We start from the raw sequence: 26,881 nt of genomic DNA on the forward strand, positions 1-26,881 counted from the left end.
GCATTATATAACTATCATAGTTCCTAACACACATTTCCTGAGTTTTTTCTAGGCAATTATTCCATGAACCTGAAAACAGAGAGACATATGAGTCTTTCTGGCATGTGTACAAGAGCCTGTGTTGACTGAATGAACAAAAGAAGAGGAGAGAGAGGAAGGGAGAGATGGAAAGAGGAAGGAAGGAAAGAGTCCAGTTGGAGAGAAAATATATAAACAGAAAGAAATGCAAAGTTACAGGGCATGGTCCAAGTGTCTAATGAGCAACATAGTTATTATAAAAGTATTTTTATAAAACAAAGAGAGTAACTCTTCATTTAAAAACTTTTTTTTTTGCCTATAATGTCCCTTTTTGAAATATTTGTCTTGTTTTTTTTGTGTTATTTTTTCTTTAGCTTTCTGAAAGTATGAACTTTTTTTCCTGTATCTTTCTGAATATTTTTATTTTTTTAAGACAAGGTCTTGCTCTTTCGCCCAGGCTGGAGTGCAGTGGTGCAATCTCGGCTCACTGCAGCCTCTGCCTCCCAGGTTCAACCATCTCATCTCAGCCTCCCATCTCAGCCTCCCATCTCAGCCTCCTGAGTAGCTGGGACTTACAGGCCTGTGCCATCACGCCCAGCTGTTTTTTTTTTTTTTTTCTGTAGAGATGGGGTTTCGCCATGTTGCCCAGGCTGATCTTAAACTCCTGGGTTCAAACAATCCGGCGGCCTCTGCCTCCCTAAGTGCTGGGATTACAGGCATGAGCTGCGGCACCCAACGTTGTCTTGTATTTTTAAAAATAATATTTTTGGCAACACATGTAAAGCTAATGCCTTAGGACAGCTAGTTTTGGAGTCCTGTTTTTAAAGAAAAATGTTTTTTTGAAGGTAGTAAAATAAAAACTTGAAATCTTGGTAATATTGTTCACACATTCCTGTGGTCCGTCTTTGGATTAGAATCCAGAACTTGTTTTCTTTTTAACCACCGATGAAGGGCTCTCTATGCAAATATTTGGAACCCTTACTTGTTTAAACAAGTTTTAGGATGAACTTAAAAAAAAAGTATGTACAGGTAGGTTCTTTGTAATATGACTCATTTATCTGTCAGAAGAGTTAAAAACTTTTAAGGATGAGTTATTTTTTTCAAGGGCACCTATTAATTTTGGTTTAGAAGTCAATATTCTTTTGATAAATTTGACCCAAATGAGTTTCTTTTTCTTTTTTTTTTTTAAAAAAAGCACATGACATCTGCCATCTTCTGTGCCACTGAAATGGGATTTAAAAATTGAACTTCATGGCTTGTTAATTTAATTCCTAACATGATTTGAAAATCTCTCAACCCTAACACCCATATGTAGCAGTATTAAAAATTTCTTTGAGGGTAGGGATTTAAAAAAATTTGTATGCACTTGTAAGTACATCATTTTAAAATTATTTCTTTATACATTATAGAATTTTGCATTTTCCCAAACTGCACTATATGAATTAAATTTAATTCAATTAGCATGATACATTTATTTACCATGAACTTAACATAGACATTTGTATTATTTTCAATAAGGAAGAATGAGGTTGGTCATTTCCTAAAATTGAGTTACAGAATGAATGAGGTGAAGAAATCTTACATACCATTTAGCCCAACAGATGGAGATAGAAATTTCTGAGATTAAAAAAAAATCTAAAATTGTGTGGTCAATAACGTATATATATATAATCTGACTTAGAAAGGTTTGAATTACAGCTTTTAAAAAAATGCATGTTTCCTGGCTGGGAGCGGTGGCTCACATCTGTAATCCTAGCACTTTGGGAGGCCAAGGCAGGTGGATCACTTGAGGTCAGGAGTTTGAGACCAGGCTGGCCAAAATTTGGTGAAACCCTGTCTCTACTAAAATATAAAAATTAGCTTTGCGTGGTGGCAGTGTGCCTGTAATCCCAGCTACTTGGGAGGCTGAGGCAGAAGAATCACTTGAACCCAGGAGGTGGAGGTTGCAATGAGCTGAGATTGTGCCACTGCATTCCAGCCTGGGCGACAGAGTGAGACTCCTTCTCAAAAAAAAAAAAAAAAAAAAAAAAAAGGCATGTTTCCTGAAGCAAGCTCTTCTGGCTCTTGTGCTGAAGAATCCAGTGCTACACATACAGGTGGTGTATGTCTGACATCAGACTAACCCGATGGGTCGAAATCCTTTCCGCTGAACTTCCTCCCGGATTGAGTACAGCGAGTTCTGTGTGGATTCTTCATTGGGCTAAGACAAGCAAACTGACCTGTCAAGGTGGATTCCCTATACCTTAGTTGGCCTGAGTCTCCCTCTCCCTCTGTCTTGTTTTGATGGACCGAGCCCTTCACAAGGTGTATACCTAGTTCCTTTTCTCGCCTCAGTCTGTTTCCAAAGGGAATTCTTGGCCACACCTAAGACTGAAGTTGGATTCTTACAGATGAAAGATAGAAGTAGACCTTGTTTTAAGGATCAGACGTGGTCTTGAAAAGTTGTGTATATGATGAAATTTGGTTAATTAGATCACACTTCCCAATAGACAAATAATGATATAAAAGATTCTTTATTTCATTGTTCCAACACTTAAGCTTTTTATTTTTTCAACCCTTTAAAGGATTAGATTTCTGTGCATTCCCTATTCTTATACAGTTGTTAATTTATTTACTAACATGCCATGCAAAACATGTAAGTGTTTTAGTGGATATCAGGAACATATGAGACAGGGCACAGTGGCTTACACCTATAATCCTAACACTCTGGGAGGCCGTGGTGGGCAGATCATTTGAGGTCAGGAGTTTGAGACCAGCCTGACCAACATGGTGAAACCCCATCTCTACTAAAAATACAAAAAAAAAAAAATAGCTGGGCGTGGTGGCGCATGCCTGTAGTCCCAGCTACTCGGAAGATTGAGGCAGGAGAATCACTTGAACCCCGGGAAGCGGAGGTTGCAGTGAGCTGAGATCGTGCCACTGCACTCCAGCCTGGGCGACAGAGCAAGACTCTATCTCGGAAAAAAGAAAAAAAAAAAAAAGAACATATGGAAATCCTTTAGAAAAGCACGAAGAATTTATTTGTATTATTAGCAGCATATGAAGTTACGTTTTTTTTTTTTTTTAAGTTCAAATATGGGTAGCCAAGGGGAGGCAGGTAAGTGCTTTCCTGTGGTGAGACAGTGCAGCCAGGTAGTTTGTCTTCTCTTTATAGGATGCCAACTGATCTCTAGAGAAATAGGAATGTCTTCTAAAACTAGGGGGAGGGAATTAAAAAATAGAGCAAACCCGCCAATGTTTTAAGCCAATGTTTGGTTGCCTTACCTCCTTTATCCTGGATGTAATTCATTTCTAACTGTGGTATAACTAACCAGCCTAGTTATTGGGTAAAAAGAAGTTGGCGAGTTTTATATTTTGTGGTCAAATGAATTTGTTCTCATAAATTCACTTTTAAAAAAGTTCATTCACAATTGTGTTTGTCCTCCCTGTCTCTGTTTTTTAATACATTTTAATTCTAGAATAGTTTTAGATTTGCAGAAAAGTTACAAAATAGTACAAAGTTTGTGTATACCCTCACCCAGTTTCCCATGCCTCCATCATTTTATTTTTTTTAACAGCTGGGTTTTATGCTGTGTTGCCCAGGCTAGTCTTGAACTCCTGAGCTCAAACAATCCTTTTGCCTTGGCCTCCCAAAGTGCTGGGATTACAGGCGTGCCCCACCCTCATCTTATAGCTCAGTTTGTGATTGTTTTTACAGTGGCACACATTATTAAACATTATTAAATCATTTAGGAAACTCTGACTTTCCATTGTGTTAAGAGACAACTCTTTCATTTATCTGCTTGGGACTGGCATTCTTTGTGGGAATCACCCTCGGAGCCAAATTGCTGAACAGAATTTCTTAATGTTTCAGAATAAAGATATTCCTATGTCCCTTCAATAAAGAAAATAAAAATAATTACACAGGACCTTCCTAATTTTTTAATTCATCCTAGGGTTCTGAGTGAGGTTGCTGGGTTTCTTAATGTTTTCCTTTGTCTCTTGAATTTCTTTCCTCTGTTTTATAACAGCTATGTTTTGGAAGGTGTTCTAAGTCAGTTGGAATTCTGCACAAGTTAGGACAACAAATATGATCTTGCTTATATCTCAGCAGTATGAGAAATGGACCTCATTTCCTGTATAATTCGGAGTGGAAGACAGAGACTGGTTGCATTGGTGGTGGGTGGTGGCAGTCCTGGTTTTGAGAGCTGGATGGCTCTGGCACCACCTCCCCTGGGCCTGCCTGGAGGAGCCTGTGTCTTCTTCTGGGAGTAGTTCCCAGGGAGGTCTGGGCTCCTCACCCACATTCATCTAGTCCTGGCTTGTTGGGGAGCCTTGCCTGCAGGGAGGAACCCCAGATGGGTGGCCAAAAAAGAAAGTGCTTTCCTGTGGTGAGACAGTGCAGCCAGGTGCTGCGGAAGAATTCCCACATTACTGTGATCTTATCCCATCTATGCATAATGCAACCATTGTTTGTCAGACTTTTTTTTTAAACAGTGAAATTCTTTCTTTAACACACACACACACACACACACACACACACACACACACACACACACACACACATCCAGTTGGTTAGACAGGCACCAGATAAAAGCAGGCTCAGGCTGGCCCTGGATGAAGGTAGGAAGAGCCAACTTCTTGTAGCACATCCGTGAGGACTTTTCACAGACGTTAAATAATCACTTGATCTGCTTTAAATCTCTCTGAAACCAAACTACAGTAGGCTGTGCTGTGGCATAATATATCTCGGTAAATTTACAAGCCAGACTTTGGTTATACCTTGCTTGAAGAGCAAATGAAACTCTGTCATCTCTTTCTTTAAGATACAGACCATCTGCAACATTTTCCACCAATGCCACTGTTGTTTTAAGGTTTCTGCTAGGTGTCTTCCAGAAAAGTGCCTCATTTGAAATGTACATTGAATGAGCTTCGTTGTAGAGAAAAATAGGTATTCTAGGAACATCTTGAAAGGAGAATGGGTTTGTTTTGCAATAAAGATAATGTATTTAAATTTTCCATCACTTTCTTCACAACATGATTTTTAAAAAAACGTTGTCTTTTACAGGAATTACAGAAAAAATATATATATATTTTACAGACAGGGTCTCACTCTGTCACCTAGGCAAGAGTGCAGTGGTGTGATCATAGCTCATTGCAGCCTCCAACTCGTGGGCTCAAGTGATCCTCCCACCTCAGCTGCCTGAGTAGCTAGAGCTACAGGCATTCATCACCATGTTTGGCTAATTTAAAAACAATCTTTTTTTTTTGTAAGACAGGGTCTTGCTGTGTTGCTCAGGCTGGTCTCCAACTCCTGGACTTAATCAGTCCTCCTGCCTTGGCTTCCCAAAGCACTGGGATTATAGGCGTGAACCACTGTGTCTGGCCAATACTTTTGTATAGTAAGCTTTTTTCTCCTCTCCTACCTTTCCTTCAGCCAGACTTGCCAGTGAAATCTTTATGCTCTGTGTCTGACACCGTGAGGTCTTCCTGCAGAGGGACTTGTGGTGTTGGGGATTGTCAATAGGGACCGCTGTGGGATGAAGCAGGAGTGAAGCTGAAATAGCTCTGTGTCATTGTCATGGCCAGAAGTGTATTTTTGTAACTCAGAGAGATAGATTTCTGGATTGGATCCTGGACCTGGGAGGGGAAAACTTGCTGTGAATGACATTATTGGGCTAATTGGTGAAATCTGAACAAGTTCTATAAATTAGAAAATCGTTTGTGTCAATTGTAAATTTTCTGAGTTTGATCATTGTATTGTGGTTATATATAAGTGAATGTTTTTATTCTTAGGAATGATATGCTGAGATATTTGGGGGTTAAGCCATGTTTATTCTCAAATCATTCAGAAAAAAATAATATGTATACATAGATAAATATATGCTGAAATATTTGGGGGTGGAAGGGCATGGTTATTCTAAAATGGTTCAGAAAAAATAATATATACACACAAAAAATACATACACATCTATGGAGAGGGGAGAAGGGGGATAAAAGAAACACAACAAAATGTTAACAATTGGAATTCTGGATAAAGGGTCTCACAGGAGTGGTTTTGTCCTGTTTTTGCAACTTTTGCAAGTTTGACATTATTTCAGAATTGAAATAAGTTATTTGATGTCTGGTTTCTCTGTGTTTGCCTCCTTAGTCAAACCGGCACAATGTCCAGGCACCAGAACCAGAACACCATCCAGGAGCTGCTGCAGAACTGCTCCGACTGCTTGATGCGAGCAGAGCTCATCGTGCAGCCTGTAAGCTTTCTCTGTTCCCATCGCTTCTCCCAAAGCCTTGGCCACACCCGGCTGTGCTCTGGTTAGCTTCTGCTGGCCGGGGCCTATACACTGACCTCTTTCACGTGGTGTTTAGAGATGCTGTTTTTCAGAACAGACTACGGAGAGATGTGTGTCTTCTTAACCTATTTGTAATGTTGGTTTAACAATGGGAACCAGCTTTCAAACAGTTCCCCGTTCCCCTCCCAACAAATGTTTACACTACAGAATGCCACCTTTTTGGAAATAAAGCAATTTATGATTTACGTGACTTTTTGATACTTTCCCTTCTGAGAGATGCAACCTGGCATGTTTCTGTTCCTGGGTTGGAATGGATCTTCATATGCACCATCAATTTAGTATGTTTTTTTTTTTTCAGGGAAAATGACTATATTGAGATAACAATTTTATCTGAGAAACAGAAAAATGGGGAAAAATAGGCAATGGAAAATTGAGGAGGAAGGGTAACATTTGTGAGAACCTTGCTGTGTTTCTTAAGATAACTGAGACATTCTAGGATCTCATCGAATCCGGATTAGAAATCGTGGAGTTTGTGGTATTTGCTGTGTAAAGTCTTCATTTTAAAACACTAGCATTCACCTTTGCTCTGAGTTTGCTAAAAACAGAATAGAGAATGGTGGGGCCGTAGCCATCTTTTCTGTCCCTCTATTGAGTTACTGAATCTTTTCAGCCAAGTCCCCCTAATGCTGACATTGGTATCAGGGTTACGTCTGGAATCTGCCTCTTCACAAAGTACCCCTTTTAAACAGCCTGTATTTGAAACAGATTTTAATCAAATGAATTTATGGGCTCTGTTTAGATAATATTTTAATGTCCTAATTTCTTAATTTAGATATTGTGTGCGTTCTAGTTCTGAATTTCTTCATCCAATTAAAAAAATAATGTCACTTTAGTCCATGTTCAGAGATATTTGGGGCTCAGCAAACTAGCTTGGCTCCAGTTCTAGTTGTTTCGAATGTCTGATTTGAAACATACTCCTTGAAATGTTCCTCACAGTGGCCCGATTCCTTTACACAAAACAAAATAGCAGACACCAGTGACTTAATAGTGAACATACACACACACCAGTCATTTGTAGTGACTATGGATACGTTTTACATGTAGCTCTGAAAATTTGCATGGCCTCATGTTCTCAGTTTATTTTTACTTACATGCATCAACGTGTAGTAAAAACAGGTTAGGGAAATAGTGTCATATTTGCTAACATTTCTGTTTAGAGAAATGAGGTTCATTTGACTAAAGCCAAGTAAAAGCAGCAAATATAAAATTCCAGAGAAAGATCAGTAGGTGGCACTGAAGCAGAGGAGGAAGCTTTCTGTTTTTGTTTTTCTAAATACAAAACCCTTTTTAAATTTTGAAGTAGTTATAGACTCACAAGAAGTTGCAAAAATAGTACAGAGGGGTCTCTACCCAGCACCCAGCTTTGCCCAGTAGTGACATCTTATATGATTATAGTGCATCATCAAAACCAGGACATTGTTTGGCCCAATAAGTTAACCAGGCAGAAGCCTTCTTTTTAAGAACTAAAACGTTGGCCAGGTGTGGTGGCTCACGCTTGTAATCCCAGCACTTTGGGAGGCCGAGGCGGGTGTATCAGTTGAGGTCAGGAGTTCAAGACCAGCCTGGCCAACATGGTGAAACCCCGTCTCTATTAAAAATACAAAAATTAGCCTGGTGTGATGGCACATGCCTGTAGTACCAGCTACTCGGGAGCCTGAGGCAGGAGAATCGCTTGAACCCAGGAGGCAGAGGTTGCAGTGAGCTGAGATTGTGCCACTGCACTCCAGCCTGGGCAACAGAGGAAGACTCTGTCTCAAAAATAAATAAATAAATAAATAAAAAGAACTAAAACGTTATGTCTCATAAGATATAGGAAAAACTCTGTGTGTAAGAAGCCCTATCTGGCATAACGGTACAGTGTCCTTATCACAGTGAAATTCCCATTAGATGAGAGTTGTGTGTAAATATGAAAGATCAGCATTTAACCTGTTGAAGCAAGGGGAAGGTTAGCATTCTGCAAATATGACTTTAAAAGCCAAATGCAAATTTAAAAGACAGTCCACAAACTTTGGTTCATGAATCTCCGTCTGTTTACCTTCTTATCTCAATAAGATCATTTTCACTGGGGAAACTTACAGTTTTTGTCATGTTTACAGTGGAAGCTCTTGCTTCCATTAATGCCCGAAGGTTTTCTTCCTGGTAGTATGTGTTTTCCTTCATGTGAGTGTTTTCTTTCAGGAATTGAAGTATGGAGATGGAATACAGCTGACTCGGAGTCGAGAATTGGATGAGTGTTTTGCCCAGGCCAATGACCAAATGGAAATCCTTGACAGCTTGATCAGAGAGATGCGGCAGATGGGCCAGCCCTGTGATGCTTACCAGAAGAGGTATTGTCCACAGAGCATGGATCGGGCAGTCCCCGTGAAAAAGAACACCACATAACCAGTTACACTCAATTCTATGACCCAGGTCTTCCTTTGAAGGCAGCACAAATATTCCCAAGGAAAGGCTTGCTTACTTGGTATTTTGCAGCTTTATTATGTATCTCTAATACAAAGTGAGCATTTCATTATAGATATTAACTATACCTCCCTTTAGAGGACAGAAAGACCTTTGGCATGGCATTTGACTTTTTTTTTTTTTTTTTTTTTTGAGACAGGGTCTCGCTCTGTCACCCAGGCTGGAGTGCAGTGGCACAAATGTGGCTCGCCACAGCCTCAACCTCCTGGGCTCAAGCAATCCTCCCACTTCAGCCTATCAAGTAGCTGGGCTATAGGCATGTGCCACACCTGGCAAATTAAAAAAAAATTTTTTGTGGAGACAGGGTTTTGCCATGTTGTTTAGGCTGATCTCAAACTCCTAGGCTCAAGCAGTCCTCCGTCTTGCACTTCCCGAAGTGCTGGGATTACAGGTGTGAGTCACTTAAGGGTCTAATATCAAGACAAGCTTAGTTTAATAAATACAAAAATGAGACCCTTAGAGTTGGAAACAAAGACTATAAGGCAGAAAAATATAGTCTGAATTTGTTCTACTACTACCTGGGGCCCAGGGTACTAGGAAAACTCCCAGGACAAAACGCATGAGAAAATGAAAGTTGCTACCAGGTTAGGCAAAGGCAGTGGCCCTTTCTATGCTGTTTCGTGCTTTGAACCTCTTCCTAAGATTTAATTTTTTGTATGTGATTAAGACTTAAGTCCTGGGGTAAAGAAAAAAAAATCTTCAAATACCATAAAACATTTATAGCTTCTCTATTAACACAAAAGACTCAGAAAAGGGGAAATTTGCCCAGAACGGGTTTTCATAGGCTGTTTTCCTGCAGTGGTTTAAAGGTTATTTTTCTTTGCAGGCTTCTTCAGCTCCAAGAGCAAATGCGAGCCCTTTATAAAGCCATCAGTGTCCCTCGAGTCCGCAGGGCCAGCTCCAAGGGTGGTGGAGGCTACACTTGTCAGAGTGGCTCTGGCTGGGATGAGTTCACCAAGCATGTCACCAGTGAATGTTTGGGGTGGATGAGGCAGCAAAGGGTAAGCAGCTTCTTAACAGCCCAAACCTGTGCAGTCCAGACGTTCCAGCACGATGGGGTCAGCCCATGTGTTTGTGTGACAAAGAGTCTTCTAGACCTCAGGTGGCAGCAGCAGCTTGCTGTTTGCAGGATTTTCCTCCTATACAATTTGAAAAGTGGTCTTCTATTTTGGAATGAATGAGATTTCAGTGTGGCTTGGGGAATCAGCCTCATTGCTTTATAGTCATCCTTTATCACACAGGTCATATTTAACATGTGTAATTTAGTTAGTAGACTTTGAATATCCAGTTCTTATATTGACCGCCGGAAAAATCTGTTGTGGGAGTTTATGTGCTAAATAACTTCATTGTTCTATGTGAGTGGCAACTGACCTCATCTGTTTTACTCATAGGTACTTGAAAAAAAGCCCATTGTGGCGGTTCATTTAAAATGTTCACAGATTGGAGGAGCTGGAAACAGTGAAACTAGCCATTCTGGTTTAGGCCCATTGGTTGCTTACCTTAGACTTTTGAAGTCTCAGTTGTCTCATTGTGCAACCATAACGTCACCAGTGTGGGAGTGAAGTAAAATAATGTTGGAAGGATATGCTGATCCTTTCCCTGGAACTGGAGTTTCTGCAAAGTATTTTTCAAGACTAATGATTGTTGTGTTGTTTCATGTAGTCATTATGTCCTGTAATGAACAGGTGGTGGTAGAAATACGCCACAATCATGTAGATGGGAATTTTATAATGAAAACCTACTCCTAACCCTTCCCTTGAGAATATGGATGTGTTAGAGTGATAAGTTGTGGAGAGATTGTTACGCAATGTAGATGTGGTTGTAAGAAAGCTTGGTTTGATTAGTTGTTAGACTAATTCAGCAGTGGTTCTAAAATTTCTCAACTCCTTTAAAATTTTTGTGTATTCTTTCCTAAGTAGTGAGGACTTCAGTGACTAAACATTCATTCATTCAGTTACCTTTTTCTCCCTTTTATTATAAAGAATATAAGCTATTACAGAAGGTAAGGCTTAGAGAGAACAAAAGTCAGTTAAAATATCAGAAACCTAAATACAAATCTATTTGTATGTTTTTCAAATTTCCTTCTAATCTTCGAGCACATTTCTTGAGGATTTTATATGTAGTGGCACCCAACGTTCAAAGATTGTGGTCCCTAGTCCTGAAAGTGAATGTTATTGAAGAAAACAAGATGCGTACACTCCAATGCCAAATTTCTGTCTAGATCAGCTATAATACATTCTTGCTTAGTTGGGAGTAGAGGGGAGGGTGGCCAGTTCCTGTGGAGTGGAGCAGTCAAAGGAAGACATGGCGGAGCTGATGGGGCTTAACTACATCTTAAGGATCCACAATGATGGGCAAAACAGCCTTCCAATTAAATTAGTTATGAAACGTCATATCTCCTAAAGTTTTCTTAGTATGACAGTTATAAAAAAAGACAACCTATAATTTGTCATTTTTTTTGTATTTATGTTGGGTGTAGCTTAAGAATGTAGTAAATGCTCAATGTTTTTAAATTTTGTAGAAGTATTACCACATGAATTCAGTTTTATGTCATTTTCTTTTTCTTTTTTTTTTTTGAGAGGGAGTCTCACTCTGTTGCCCAGGTTGGAGTGCAGTGGCATGATCTCGGCTCACTGCAACCTCTGTCTCCCGGGTTCAAGCAATTCTCCTGCTTCAGCCTCCCGAGTATCTGGGACTACAGGCGTGTGCCACCTTGCCCAGCTAATTTTTTGTATTTTTAGTAGAGATGGGGTGGGGGGGGGGTTCACCATATTGGTCAGGCTGATCTCAACTCCTGACCTTGTGATCCGCCCGCCTTGGCCTCCCAAAGTATTGGGTTTACAGGTGTGAGCCACCGCGCCCGGCCAGTTTTATGTTGTTTTCTAACAGAAGCAATTGATAAGCAGTGCTTTCCGGATTAGGCAGGCAGCCCTCATGGTTGCAAACAAACTAAAAGCTGTTTGATTGCTTACTGCAGGTTCGCTCTGGGATTTGCTCTGGCTCCTTTCCTCTTATCGCTTGTTCCCCTGCATGCTTTACCTGGTTCCCAGGAGACTGAGCTGCAGGCCCCAGCTGATAAGGGAACTGTTGCCTCAGCAGCCAATCAGGAGGCAGGCACTCCTGAGCCAGGTTTTTGTTTTGTTTTCCTGATTTGTGTTTGCCGATGGACAGGTCAGATACTATACACCTGGCTGGTAATGAGAGGCGTGAGCTGGAGCCTGGTCACGTTGCTAATGTCCCACTGCATGCACCTGGCTGTCTCTGGTTTAAAGCCGAGACAGCTGTGGAAGAGAAGGGTCAAAGTCCCGGGTAACCTTCTGTTGTCTGACTCTGAAATGGCTTCCCTTTCTGAAGCCTTGCCAAGTGTATTAGAACATGGATGTGGCTTAGAACAATGTGTTTTATGTTCTTGCTGCAATCCCAGATTGGAATGTTTGCCCTTGGCATGTCCAAGAGATGACATAGGTGATTTGGAAATTTACACGTACTCATGCAAAAGAAGGGTGAGATAATGGACTTGCCCCAGTGTGAAACTGGTGGAACAATGTGTGTGATTCTTATTGTGAAACATTCTTAAATTTGAGGCTCAAATAATAAATTTAGTCAGATTTAATTTTTTGAAAAAGATAACTTAAGTCCACAATCCTAATATTGCCAACACTTATGGAAATTGAATCCTTGAGTAGATATAGTGACTTCCCTTTGAAATGGGCCATAGGGAGTTTTGCATCCTAAAAGGGAATGGTATATCCTGGATTTTAAAAAGCCAATAATTACATCCATCAAGACAATATAAAGAAATAAACAATGAAAGATGCTTTTAGGTTGACTATTTAGTTTGGGGAACAGTATATGATTGCATTTATTTAATGATTTTTGATGCACATTTAAGAATGATTAAATGAGTATTTTATAACATCATACATATATATGCACACATATGTTCTGTTTACATGCTTGCTTGCCTGTGCACAGGTAGATTTGTTTTTTTGTTTGTTTTGTTTTGTTTTTTCAGAAGACATGATCTTGGTTTTCAGGTTCCCATTTCTAAACTTCCTTCTCTGCCCATCTTGAGCTGGGGTCAAGCAAGTTGAGGGAAGTATTTGGCAACCCTGCATTAGCCATTTGGGAACCTTTAAAAAATATTCTGACTTCAAAAATACTCCATATTTACATCTTTGGTTCTATCTGAAGTAAAGCTGTGATGCTGTACATAAGTGAAACAGGTGCAAAGGTGCAAAAACAAAGCACGCCTCTCTTTTTGTTGCAGGCAGAGATGGACATGGTGGCCTGGGGTGTGGACCTGGCCTCAGTGGAGCAGCACATCAACAGCCACCGGAGCATCCACAACTCCATCGGCGACTATCGCTGGCAGCTGGACAAAATTAAAGCCGACCTGGTACTTTTCTGTGTTTTATTTTAGAGTCTTCAAAATATCTACCGAAGGATCATGTAATTACTCAATCCCAGGGAGTTTCTTCTGAAACATTGCTATTATTTCCTTCCCAAAAGACTGGAAATTTTTAGAAATCCCACTTCTTAAATGGGGAAGTGGAATCAGTAGCCCTATTAGAGATTATGTTAACACTTGAAGAGGAGTTAAACCAGAGGCTGAGGGTGTGCAAACACTCATTTGCAGTTTGTGAATAAGTCTCTTTAGGGGTGGCAGTTTGTTTCTGCAGTAAGCAGAACATCTTTTTGAATAGGGGAAATGCAACAGTCTTATACAGTAGTTTGTGTCATTGGTGAATCCTTTCCTAGGTGGTAATTAAAACATTATTTATACTGAGCAAAGCCATATCTCATCCCGACACCCACTCCTGTGCTGAAAAAAGTCAGACTTGAAACTGGGTTGAGAATTATAGCATAAAATCGTAACTGATCTTAAGTGCTTAGTTTCCCCCAGGTCTCTACACTTGTAAATCACTAAACTTTTTTTTTTTTTACCTGAGACCAAAGCTTCTCATCCTCATTTCTTCTTCTGGCTTTTTGGGGGCTTACTTTTGTCCACCTGAGCACCTCACCAACCTTCTCCTTCACTTCTCTAAGACCTAGGGAACCCTAAATCATGTCTTTAAACTTTAAGACAATTTTCTAACAAGTGAGTCTTTAAGTGACCCTGATCTGGGCTTTCCTTTGTGGAGATGGTGCTGCCAGGCCAGCAAAGGTTTGCTTTCCAACTGCCTAGGAAAAAGTCCCCATGGGCGAAATATTTCGTAGAGCTAGTACTTCTTTCTTTCTATGGAGGGATCGGAGGCCAGTATCTGATGAAAAGGAGGCTTAGAAAGGCCACTCTTTTCTATACAATCCAAAAGGGGATTTGTATCTACCTGCTTTTTGTTGTCTTCTAGCGTGAGAAATCTGCGATCTACCAGTTGGAGGAGGAGTATGAAAACCTGCTGGTAAGCTGATTTATTTCTCAAGTGCATAGACTTTCTGTTCTTTCCAGTTCAGTTCGAGAAATACCAAGCACATCCTGGCGGGGAGGCGCCTGTTCATCAATGCTAATGTTGTTGCTGCTGCTGAGTTTCCTTTAGAAGTGAATTTTAAAAGTTGTTTTCTTTTCTTTTTTTCTTTTAAGTAGAGACAGGGTTTCACCATGTTCACCATGTTAACCAGGGTGGTCTCAAACTCCTGACCACAAGTGATCCGCCCGCCTCGGCCTTCCAAAGTGCTGGGATTACAGGCGTGAGCCACTGTGCCCGGCCTAAAAGTTGTTTTCAGAAGTCAGTCCCTACTGCTGTTCTGTTTTCAAGTTGTGTCACATAAATGGCACTTGTTAAATACTTGCAGATGAAGCAAGAAAACGTTGCCACTTGTGAATTGTGGTCTTTTTTATGAAGTGTAAGCAAAAATAAAAGTTATTTTTCTCAAGATAGAGGTCTACCAGATCGTCATCACAATTTTATGACACTCTGTCATATCAGTTACTTGATTCATAAGAGGAGAGATTTCCATTCTTCTGCCTATTTGTGTCATCATATCTTTACTTTTTAATGTTTCCTTGTTGGCAATGATACTTTTTAAATAATGTCACTCGTGGTGACGCAGTGATTTTCCTATTGGGTGGGGGTGTGACTTACGGCCCTTTGAATTTTTGGGGAGAAGGTAGGAAAAGCTTGATTTCTCTAAGAGTCCATTTTCCCCCTTATAGTCCAAAACCAATTATTGATGGGTACAAAAATACAGTTAGATAGAAGGAATAAGTTCTAATATTTGATAGTACAATAGGGATATTATAGTTAATGATAATTTATTGTGTATTTCAAAATAGCTGGAAGAAAATATTTGTAATGTTCCCGACACACAGAAAAGATAAATGTTCAAGGTGATGGATATCCCAGTTATCCTGATTTGATCATTATACATTGTATACATATGTCCAGATATCATGTGTACCCCCGAATATGTACAACTATATCAGTAAAAAATACCAAAAAAAAACCTTATTTAGAAGAATAAAAAAAATTTAAGGCCAGGTGCGGTGGCTCACGCCCATAATTCCAGCACTTTGGGAGGCCGAGGTGGGTGGATCATATGAGGTTGGGAGTTCAAGACCAGCCTGGCCAACTGGTGAAACCCCGTCTCTACTGAAAATACAAAAATTAGCGGGATGTGGTGGTGCATGTCTGTAATCCCAGCTACTCGGGAAGATGAGATAGGAGAATCGCTTAAACCCGGGAGGGGGAGGTTGCAGTGAACTGAGATCGCTCGCGCCACTGCACTCCAGCCTGGGAGACAGAGCAACGCTCTGTCTCAAAAACAAAAAAGTTGCTGCCTTCTTGTTCATTGCAGATTTGGATGGGTCTTTTCCCATACCAGGTGGTAAGTGAATGCACAAGGTTAACATTCTTCCTATCCGTGTGATTTTTTTTTTTAAAGGGACCACGGGGTTAATCTGTAAACCTGCAGAGAACACCAGTCATCTGCATATTGTTATTTTAATGCTGCCTTTGAACTTCCTGTGCAGAAAGCGTCCTTTGAGAGGATGGATCACCTGCGACAGCTGCAGAACATCATCCAGGCCACGTCCCGGGAGATCATGTGGATCAATGACTGCGAGGAGGAGGAGCTGCTGTATGACTGGAGCGACAAGAACACCAACATCGCTCAGAAACAGGAGGCCTTCTCCGTAAGTTCACCGTACGCGGCTGTAGACACTTGTCTTGAGCCTGTTGCCTTGAAGAGCTGGGGGCTCGGGGAATGAATGGTCTATTAATAATTTAATCAGCCACTTGCAATTCAGCCTCCTTTGAAATGGTCATAAAAAATCCTTCCTTCCTGAAAACTTCTCCGTGTGGAGGCCATTATCCTTAGCAAACTTATGCGGGAACAGAAAACCAAATACCACATGTTCTCACTTAAGAGTGGGAACTAAATGATGAGAACACATGGATACGTCGAGGGCAACAACACACACCAGGGCCTTTCGGAGGGCAGAGGGTGGAAGTGGAAGGAGGGAGAGGATCAGGCAAGATAACTAATGGGTACTAGGCTTAATCCGTGGGTGATGAAATAACCTGTACAACAAATCCCTATGATACAAGTTTACCTATGTAACAAACCTGCACATGTATCCCTGAACTTAAAATAAAAGTTAAAAAGAAAAAGAGGGGCAATACCTTGTTTAATATCCCAGAAGACCTAGTTTGTTTAGAGAGGGTAAGAACTGGTACGTTCAGATAACCCAGGGTGTGTGTGTGGCACTGCAGGACGGTGGGTGGAAGCCTGGGATTAGAAAACCTCGGGTTGGTTGTAGCTCTTCTTTCCTCCTATGTCATCTTGAGTAAGCCTCTGCCACATCCTCTCCTGTAGCAAACATCCTTTTCAGCCTTAAAAATGCTGTGATTCTTGAGGAAAACAGCGTGATTCTTTGGCATTGTTCATTTCCAAAATGCAGTTTTGTATTTCACTTTTAAAAAGTACTGTGGGGGTGATGGAAGTTTAATGATGACTTGCTCCAAAGTATTTCTTATTTCTTCATTCACAGATACGCATGAGTCAACTGGAAGTTAAAGAAAAAGAGCTCAATAAGCTGAAACAAGAAAGTGACCAACTTGTCCTCAATCAGCATCCAGCTTCAGACAAAATTGAGGTAGGCTTCATGAGGTTTATATTTTTGTTAGAAAAAAAAAAACTTTTCATAAAGTAAGACTAACCAAATGAGTAATTCTTATACGACTTAAAGCCATGCCAACTTTATTTTCTGTTTTGGGATCAATACCCTATGCCAGGGGGTTGGCAAACTCTTTCAGGAAAGGACCAGACAATCCGTATTTTAGACTTTCAGGCCATTTGGTCTCTGTTACAATTACTTAACTCTGCTATTATAGTGCAGAAGGAGGCATAGACACTGTGTAAATGAATGAGTGTGCCTGTATTCCAATAAAACTTTATTTACAAATACAAGTGGGCCACATGTGGCCCTTGAGCTATAGTTTGCTGACCGCTGCCCTAGACTGCCATCTTTGGGCCACGTTCAAGGCTGACATTAGCTGGTACCACTGGTATGGCCATACTGCTTGTTAAAAAACACAGAAACTTCCATATCAGTTGGTAAGAATCACTGTCTTGAGCCCCCTAAGCCCTTTGCTTGGATGCCTCGAACCTCCCCATGATTCAGCAATCCTCCAGGGACAGGGCTTGGTGTGGCAAAGGGACGCCACTCCAGTGCTAGCCCCAGTGATGGTTCTGATTGGTCAGTATCTCTGCTATTTGGGTGATACATATTTTGACTAAGACTCCTCATGGTGTCTATTTGCGAAAGCTGATTTTAAAATTTAGTTTTGACCATACCAAGAGATATATGGTGAGAAATTCTCTTTCCAACTTTTAGAAAAATATCTGCTTGACTTAGAATGAGATAAAAACTGCTTACTAGCTTTCATGCAGGCTCACCTATCTCTTGGTGTTCATGCATCTGTACAACTGAGCTAGGCTAAGAGAGCTGACGTTTTCTTGTTTCAGGCCTATATGGACACTCTGCAGACGCAGTGGAGTTGGATTCTTCAGATCACCAAGTGCATTGATGTTCATCTGAAAGAAAATGCTGCCTACTTTCAGGTTTTTATATTTAATGATAATTTCATTGTTATTTAGGTCTTAATACCTAATCTTTTGAGTGTGTTTTATAAAGCACTGAAAATAATCTTCAAAATGTTGCATAAATCCTCTTCATTGATTTTGAGTGCAGAGGAGCATAGATTTGTAACCTTGCCATCAGTCCCACAAATAGTTTCCCGCTGTCAAATACCTAAATACTTTCTCAACGAATTTTTTCCTTTAGCCACCTGTCAAAGAGAGGCTTAGGGATGACAGTCCTTGAAACAGAACTACTAGATGAAATTGCTTATTGAGTTGCTGTTCATTCACTGATCACTCTCATCCTTCACAGTTTTTTGAAGAGGCCCAGTCGACTGAAGCATACCTGAAGGGGCTTCAGGACTCCATCAGGAAGAAGTATCCCTGCGACAAGAACATGCCCCTGCAGCACCTGCTGGAACAGATCAAGGAGCTGGAGGTATCATCTCAGACCCAGAACATCAGCAGCTGTGTCTGGTCAGGGAGATAAAACACATGCCTTGGATACAGCTGGCACTGATTAGTATTATTGTACAATGCACGCCCAGAGCCAAGCAAGCATTTTCTTCAGCTTCCAGTGGCTTTTCGCAAAATTAACTTCTTTACATGCCCAACTACTCTTGACAGTTACTTTTGCTTCAGTCTGGGCAATTTGTTGAAAATAAGAACAGAGAGAACATTACTTCACATGACAATTCCTTTGGGAACGCATACTTCAAATTTTATCAACATAGCCCTTTCACACAAGGATGTTCTTCCCTGCCCACTTAATTCCTGCCTGTGTAGCTTCTGGAGAGTGTTATCATGAAAGGTTCTCATGTTTCCTGCTGACGAATTTGTGATTTTTTACAGTTAATGCAACTGCAGTGATACTCAGTGTGTCATGTAGCTACATTAATGCAGTCTGAAAATCTCCTCTAAAACTCACGGAGTATCTATGTTAAAGTATGATTTTATTCACAATTGCAGAAAGAACGAGAGAAAATCCTTGAATACAAGCGTCAGGTGCAGAACTTGGTAAACAAGTCTAAGAAGATTGTACAGCTGAAGCCTCGTAACCCAGACTACAGAAGCAATAAACCCATTATTCTCAGAGCTCTCTGTGACTACAAACAAGACCAGGTGTGTACTCATTTAGAATGATACGAAAGTTTTCCCTGTCTTTACACACAAATTTTTGTCCATAAAGAAAGCACCATTTAATCTAGAGTTCAATAATCACCATAGTCAATGTCTTTGATCTATGAAAGCAGCAGCTATGGAACAAAAGCAGCAGCTCTGTTCTGAATCATATGGTATAGTTGTCAATAATAAGGACAATAGTTATTTTTAGAACTTTTAAAAATTCGTAAGGTTTAACACTTTTCTTCTAGTATGTCATACTTGTCTGTGATCACTCTCATCTTTAAATTTCTGATAAATGAGAAATGATGCTTTTATGCTGCATATAAAGTGAATGTCACTCACTATGGGTGACATAGTGAGACCAAATAAATAAAATGTAGCTCACTTCATGTATACCTTTTAGGCTCACATGTATTATTTAAAGCATCAGTATTGTCGGGTTATATGATGATCAGCTTCATTTGAGGGGAAAAACGTAAGGTAAAAGCTTTAATAATTTGCATGTGTTCATCTCTGTTCCTACCTTTGAGAAAAAAAATAAAAACACATACTTATGAATAAAGCCAAACCCCGGGGCTGCTTGCCTTACAGAAAATCGTGCATAAGGGGGATGAGTGTATCCTGAAGGACAACAATGAGCGCAGCAAGTGGTACGTGACGGGCCCGGGAGGCGTTGACATGCTCGTTCCCTCCGTGGGGCTGATCATCCCTCCTCCGAACCCACTGGCCGTGGACCTCTCTTGCAAGTAAGTCATCCAAGTTCCCAAAGCCACGCATGCACGCATGAATGCGAGGGCAGAGGAAGAGGGCGGGTGTTTATACCTGAAGCTTAGACACTTGATGCCTTGCCATAATAACCACCTTCTAAAAAAAGGAACATTATGAAGGTCACCTTCACTTTGTGTTACAATTTTATGTTGAATAGACAGTCATTATTGAAGAATAAAAGGGAATATCTGGCCGGGTGTGGTGGCTTACACCTATAATCCCAGCACTTGGGGAGACTGAGGTGGGCGGATCACCTGAGGTCAGGAGTTTGAGACCAGCCTGACCAACATGGAGAAACTCTCTCTCTACTAAAAATATAAAATTAGCCAAGTGTGGTGGTACATTCCTGTAATCCCAGCTACTCAGGAGGTTGAGGCAGGAGAATTGCTTGAACCTGGGAGGGGGAGGTTGCAGTGAGCCGAGATTGTGCCATTACACTCCAGCCTGGGCAACAAGAGCAAAACTCCATCTCAAAAAAAAAAAAGGAATATCTGACTGTACGGGGTCAGAGTGAATAATACTTGTCATGCACTTCAAAGGCATCATTTTAAGGTTCTCCTTTTCTTAGATAATCAGTTGTTTTGCATGTAGCCACAAATATAAAATACCTTTAATATCAATATTCACTCATTGTAGGAAGAACATTCATTTAACAGATTGTCCATGGCAGATTCCTTTAAACCATTTAGTATGGAAATCTTCAACCACACACAGAATAGAGAGAGTAGTGTAGTAAGCTGCTGTGTGCTCATGACCAAGCTTTGGGTGATTGGCATCTAATGCACCTGCCATCCTGCCTTAGACCTCTGTCAATTACAAAGTTGCCGAAAAACAAGACAACAACAAAAAGTTGTAGTATATATGTCAGCCAATAATGTAGATAATTCAGAATGTACTTTTGGGGAGTAAATGAATCCAAATCCATGGACTGTTTTCAAAGTTATACCTCTACCTTTTACTTTATCAGTGACTGTTGTAGGTTTTTGTGCAGTGGTGTGAGCATGTCCAGGTTTCCCATTTGGGATGAAGTGTGAAAGCCTGGCTCTAGCATGTTTTCCCTTTGTGCCTCTTAGGATTGAGCAGTACTACGAAGCCATCTTGGCTCTGTGGAACCAGCTCTACATCAACATGAAGAGCCTGGTGTCCTGGCACTACTGCATGATTGACATAGAGAAGATCAGGGCCATGACGATCGCCAAGGTATGTCCTCAGGGCCACGTAGGCTGCTTGGAGGGAGGGCAGCGCTGCCCCCTCAGTGCCTGTGTCCAACAGTTCAACCTTCTTGCTGTGTAGCAGTGCTTTTGTGTCTCATCAAGCAAGTCAGCTCAGCCCTCCTTAGAGGTTCTCGTCTGTCCAATAGAGAACGGGAGGGATTAGCATATGGCTGATTATGAGAGAAAGAAGCAATACTAATTCACGTGGCCTGACAAGCAAGCCAGAAGTGCCTGTGGAAAAGCCATGCACTCCTGTAAGATTCTGGACCCTATGCCCCTTTGATGTAATGGAAAGTTAGGTCATAAAGGATTAACTGGGTATCACAGAAGTAAAAGGTGGGATAGAATTCTTGGAAGAGCACCCAAAGCATTAGTTACTCTAAATCAGTTTTTTTCAGATCGTGGTCTGAAGAATCCTAGCAGGGGAGGGAGATCCTTTAGGAGTGACAGGGATGGAAGTGAGGAGAGGGGCACAGATAGTACCTTTTGGGGTCCCCCGAGCCCTTTTTCTCTTTTTAGTTGGAGCAGCTTTGCTGGGCTCTGCTTTACAATTAGGGCTTCTGAATAATATTTCATTTGAAGAAAAATATTCTGTAGGCAAAAAAAAAAAAAAAAAATTAGCAACCCATTCCTGTGGTTCTTGGGAACAATGTCTAAACCCTAAAAGACCTTTTATATCTTAATGAGCCTGTGATGAGTGTTGCTTTGAGTACCATCTAGTCGGTGGTATTTTTTGGCCAACTCTTCTTGATTGCATTGTGGGGCAGTCATAAATCCCAAATCACTTCTGCCTGTTTCCTTTCAGTTGAAAACAATGCGGCAGGAAGATTACATGAAGACGATAGCCGACCTTGAGTTACATTACCAAGAGTTCATCAGAAATAGCCAAGGCTCAGAGATGTTTGGAGATGATGACAAGCGGAAAATACAGTCTCAGTTCACCGATGCCCAGAAGCATTACCAGACCCTGGTCATTCAGCTCCCTGGCTATCCCCAGCACCAGACAGGTCAGCATGGGACATCTTTCTCTTTGTATCAACCATCCATACCATTTTAAAAAGAAAGGAGTTTGCATAAAACTGATTTCAGAACCATTTCTCTGAATGCTATATAGCCAGTGTTCTTCATGCACTAAATTTTCAGAATTGATTCCGAAATTCAAAGGAAGAAGGTATACTTTTAGGTAGTATGGATGTTTTTTGAGGCCTAGCACCTTGATACCTAGGTATTCTCTGATTTTTATAGCCCTAACTTCTTTTTACAGTGACCACAACTGAAATTACTCATCATGGAACCTGCCAAGATGTCAACCATAATAAAGTAATTGAAACCAACAGAGAAAATGACAAGCAAGAAACATGGATGCTGATGGAGCTGCAGAAGATTCGCAGGCAGATAGAGCACTGCGAGGGCAGGATGACTCTCAAAAACCTCCCTCTAGCAGACCAGGGGTCTTCTCACCACATCACAGTGAAAATTAACGAGCTTAAGGTAGGTATCTGCTACTATTTTGCCTGATTACCCTGTATATTTTTATTTACCTGCAAATGAATTTAAAAAATCCTGGTTTAAATGTTTGTAGGCAAAAATATAAATTTTCAAGAAAACAGGCTTCTGGCAGGATTTCCTTATGTCTTATGTTTCCAAATTTGTAGACGGTTATCAGGCTGGGGGTTAAACTGTTCATTTGTGTGTTGTTGAATCAGGCTATAGTCCATCTCAAAAGTTTTCACAAGCATTAATTTGGCTTCTTGCAGAGAACAACCTATGATATGGGTTAGACAGGGGGAATGATCTTTATTTGTAGACATGACACTGACATGAAGAGATTTGGTTGGTGAGATACGATCTCAAAGCCATAGACAGAGTGTGACTACGGCCCAGGTGTGTCAGCTCCTAACTCAGTGATGTTTTCTGCTCAACCAAGCTTGGGCACACTGCGTTGGAAGGCCTAAATCGAGATATTCTAAGAGGATCACATTTACAGTGCTAATGAGGCCATACTCAAGAAAGAAATAGGAGTTCTTCAACTCCTCTCTCTTTCTTGAATCCTTTACTTTTAGTGGACTTTTTAAGGGCAGAAATGATCATAAGATTCACACAGCTATAATGCAGAGTACTAACCTCTGTGTGATCAGTATGCCAAAACTGTGGAATGTAGTTGTGTTGCTTAATGACAGGGGTACATTCTAAGAAATGCATGGTTAGGTGATTTTGTCATGCAAGCATCATAGAGCATACTTACACAAACCTAGATGGTATAGCCTCCTAGGCTACAAACCTATAGGGCATGTTACTGTCCTAAATACTGTAGGCAATTGTGACACAATGGTAAGTATTTGTGTATCTAAATATATGTAAACGTCGAAAAGATACAATAAAAATACAGTATTATAATCTTATGGGGGCTGGATGCAGTGGCACATGCCTGTAATCCCAGCTACTTGCTTGAGCTCAGGAGTTGGAGGCTGCAGGGAGCTATGATTGTACCACTGTACTCCAGTCTGGGCAACAGAGCAAGACCCTTCTCTTTAAAAAAAAATGTGTGTGTGTGTGTGTTTATATGTATGTATGTATATATGTGTGTGTGTGTATATCTTAAGGGACCACCGTTGTGTATGCAGTTCATCATTGACCAAAACATCATTATTAGACACATGACTATACACACACACAGTGGAGTACTATTTACCTTTAAAAAAGACAGAGATCCTGGGGCCAGGTGCAGTGGCTCACGCCTGTAATCCCAGCACTTTGGGAGGCCGAGGCGGGTGGATCACAAGGTCAGGAGTTCAAGACCAGCATGACCAACATGGTGAAACCCCATCTCTACTAAAAAGTACAAAAATTAGCCAGGTGTGGTGGCGTGCGCCTGTAATCTCAGCTACTCAGGAGGCTGAGGCAGGAGAATCGCTTGAACCCAGGAGGTGGAGGTTGCAGTGAGCCGAGATCACGCTATTGCACTCCAGCCTGGGTGACTCTGTCTCAAAAAAAAAAAAAAAAAAAGAAAGAAAGAGATCCTGCCATTTGCAAAAGCATGGATGAACGTGGAGGACATTATGCTAAGTGAAATACACCAGACACAAATACTGCTTGATTTCATTTATGTGTAAATTCTAAGAAAAAAGTTGAATGCATAGAAACAGAGAGTAGGGTGGTGGTTACCAGGGGTGGGGAGGGAGGAGGAGGAAATAGGCAGATGTAAAGGATTCAAACTTGCATTTGTGTGGGATGAATAAATCTAGAGATCTAAATTCAGCGGAAGACTACAGGTAGTAATCTTGTAGTGTATATTGAAATTTTGCTGAGAGTAGATTTTAGGTGCTCTTACAACACATACGAAAAAAGATAACCATGGAAGTTGACTGGTATGTTAATTTGCTTACCTGATGTAATCATTTCACTGTGTCTATGTGTATTAAAACAGCATATTGTATACCTTAAATATATACAGTAATAAAAAGAATCAGCTAAATCAAAAGAGCTTTCCTTCATTTTTGACAGAGTGTGCAGAATGATTCACAAGCAATTGCTGAGGTTCTCAACCAGCTTAAAGATATGCTTGCCAACTTCAGAGGTTCTGAAAAGTACTGCTATTTACAGAATGAAGTATTTGCACTATTTCAGAAACTGGAAAATATCAATGGTGTTACAGATGGCTACTTAAATAGGTAAACTCAGCTAACACTAATCACATATTTTCCTTTTCTCAAGCTTCTTTTTGTCAGACTTCATTTGCTTTAGATGCTTGCCTTACAGTTTCTCTGTTACTAGAGATTTACTTACATCCTTCTGTGGTTTGGAGAGCATGTTAATTCCACTAGCCTTGCATGTTAATTCCACTATTCTGAACTAGAATGTTATCTTAGAACTAAGTTATGCTCTAAGGGCCAGAACTTGAGAATTCTTCAGCAAATACAAAATGTTGGTCTGAATCACAATAGATAAAAAAAAGACAAAATAAATTTTTATCTGCTTTGACATTGTTCTCTTTCATTACTAGCTGCGAGAGGCAAATCTTCACAGACTAATTATGTCACTGGCAATTTTATCTGCTTCTTTTGCTCTTTCCAGCTTATGTACAGTAAGGGCACTGCTCCAGGCTATTCTCCAAACAGAAGACATGTTAAAGGTTTATGAAGCCAGGCTCACTGAGGAGGAAACTGTCTGCCTGGACCTGGATAAAGTGGAAGCTTACCGCTGTGGACTGAAGGTAACTTGAAAGCTTACAACAGTGGCCCAATTTACAGGAACTAATTCAGAACTGAGCTCCCAATTATAAAGCCTCACTGGGTTTTCATGAATTCTGAGGATTATTGGGTTTCAGTGGCCACACAGGTTGACACCAGTTGTCATCTCTGTAACTCTGTTTTCCAGACTGTGTTAGCAGGAACTATATAAGAAAGCAATTCGTGATGGGATTAGTTTGGGGAATGCTGAGTTAAACTGGTTTCTTTACTGTGGGACTTCTTAGAAACTTTAATATGTTCATATACATTATTATTATAACAGGATAGCACAAGGAACTAGATTATTGGAACAAATACTGGGAAATGCAATTCAGTAAATATATTTCCCTGGATTGACTGTTAGAATTTTAAATTATGAATATTCTAAAGTGTTTTATAAACTTTGCTCCCCGATTTGGTGACTTGTAGTGTAGCATACAATGGAAGAAGGGATAAATTTGCAATCTTTTTTTTTTTCCATCTTGCAGAAAATAAAAAATGACTTGAACTTGAAGAAGTCATTGTTGGCCACTATGAAGACAGAACTACAGAAAGCCCAGCAGATCCACTGTCAGACTTCACAGCAGTATCCGCTTTATGATCTGGACTTGGGCAAGTTCGGTGAAAAAGTCACACAGCTGACAGACCGCTGGCAAAGGATAGATAAACAGATCGACTTCAGGTATGCCAGCCTGCTCCCGCTCCTTCCCCATCTTCTCCCCTTTTGGTTGTTCACAAGATAATGTCACTTGAAGGGAGCCACTGTAGAAAACAGAGGTTTTGTTTTTTGTGTAAGTTAGGCATAACAGATGCTCTTTTCATGGACTGCCTGTATGCAGCTTTGTTAGAAATGGAAGGACAATGCATCACAATAGCCAACCCTGTGCAGGCCAGGTGTCATCCAGGGTCTTAGAGAAATGGCAGAAGCCCTTTAGCCAGCTCTTTTGTGTCCTATAAACTCTTGTTATGACTCTTGGAAGGAGTAGCTGCCTTGAGTTAGCATTCTCCAAAAGTTTATGAAAATTAAATCTTAGACAAAAAAACAATGCCTTTCTGCAAATAAGAGTTTAAAAAATCTCTGGAATATGAATTTGCCTATTCTGGAAATTTTATATGACTGGAATCATACACTATGTAGTCCATTGTGACTGGCTTCTTTCACTTAGTATCGTGCTTTCAGAGTTCATCTGTGTTGTAGCATGTTTCAGTACATCATTTTCTATTTTTTTCATGTGTTTTTACGATTGAATAATATTCCATTGTTTGGCAGTGCCACATTTTGTTGATCCTTTCATCAGTTGATACCTGAGTTGTTTCCAGTTTTTGGCTGTGATAAAAAGTGCTGCTATGAACATTCATGTATAAGTTTTTATGTGGGAATATGATCAGTTTTCTTGGGCATATACCTAGTGAATTTCTGGGTGACTCTATGTTACATATTTTAGGAACTAATAAGATATTTATTGTATCTATTTCCCCCCAGATTATGGGACCTGGAGAAACAAATCAAGCAATTGAGGAATTATCGTGATAACTATCAGGCTTTCTGCAAGTGGCTCTATGATGCTAAACGCCGCCAGGATTCCTTAGAATCCATGAAATTTGGAGATTCCAACACAGTCATGCGGTTTTTGAATGAGCAGAAGGTATAAGC

The 26,881-nt window shown here is 40.5% G+C and overlaps 1 protein-coding gene across 3 annotated transcripts in view; it reads left to right on the top strand.

The window, feature by feature from the left end:
* Window positions 1-26,881, top strand: part of DSP (desmoplakin) — a 45,032-nt gene that overhangs the window by 8,057 nt on the left and 10,094 nt on the right. For all 3 annotated transcript variants that reach the window (XM_002816397.6, XM_054557171.2, XM_024248135.3), the window contains exons 2-19: window positions 6,149-6,251; window positions 8,529-8,677; window positions 9,637-9,811; window positions 13,081-13,209; window positions 14,162-14,212; window positions 15,781-15,942; window positions 16,801-16,905; window positions 17,778-17,873; window positions 18,205-18,330; window positions 18,861-19,013; window positions 19,608-19,762; window positions 20,858-20,984; window positions 21,804-22,005; window positions 22,263-22,489; window positions 24,503-24,669; window positions 25,073-25,211; window positions 25,716-25,909; window positions 26,711-26,873. In XM_002816397.6, coding sequence (XP_002816443.4) covers window positions 6,149-6,251; window positions 8,529-8,677; window positions 9,637-9,811; window positions 13,081-13,209; window positions 14,162-14,212; window positions 15,781-15,942; window positions 16,801-16,905; window positions 17,778-17,873; window positions 18,205-18,330; window positions 18,861-19,013; window positions 19,608-19,762; window positions 20,858-20,984; window positions 21,804-22,005; window positions 22,263-22,489; window positions 24,503-24,669; window positions 25,073-25,211; window positions 25,716-25,909; window positions 26,711-26,873 — 2,623 coding nt within the window. The remainder of the gene's footprint in view (window positions 1-6,148; window positions 6,252-8,528; window positions 8,678-9,636; window positions 9,812-13,080; window positions 13,210-14,161; window positions 14,213-15,780; window positions 15,943-16,800; window positions 16,906-17,777; window positions 17,874-18,204; window positions 18,331-18,860; window positions 19,014-19,607; window positions 19,763-20,857; window positions 20,985-21,803; window positions 22,006-22,262; window positions 22,490-24,502; window positions 24,670-25,072; window positions 25,212-25,715; window positions 25,910-26,710; window positions 26,874-26,881) is intronic.

This window comes from Pongo abelii, chromosome 5 (genome assembly GCF_028885655.2).
Source record: "Pongo abelii isolate AG06213 chromosome 5, NHGRI_mPonAbe1-v2.0_pri, whole genome shotgun sequence".
Classification (NCBI taxonomy): Eukaryota; Metazoa; Chordata; class Mammalia; order Primates; family Hominidae; genus Pongo; species Pongo abelii.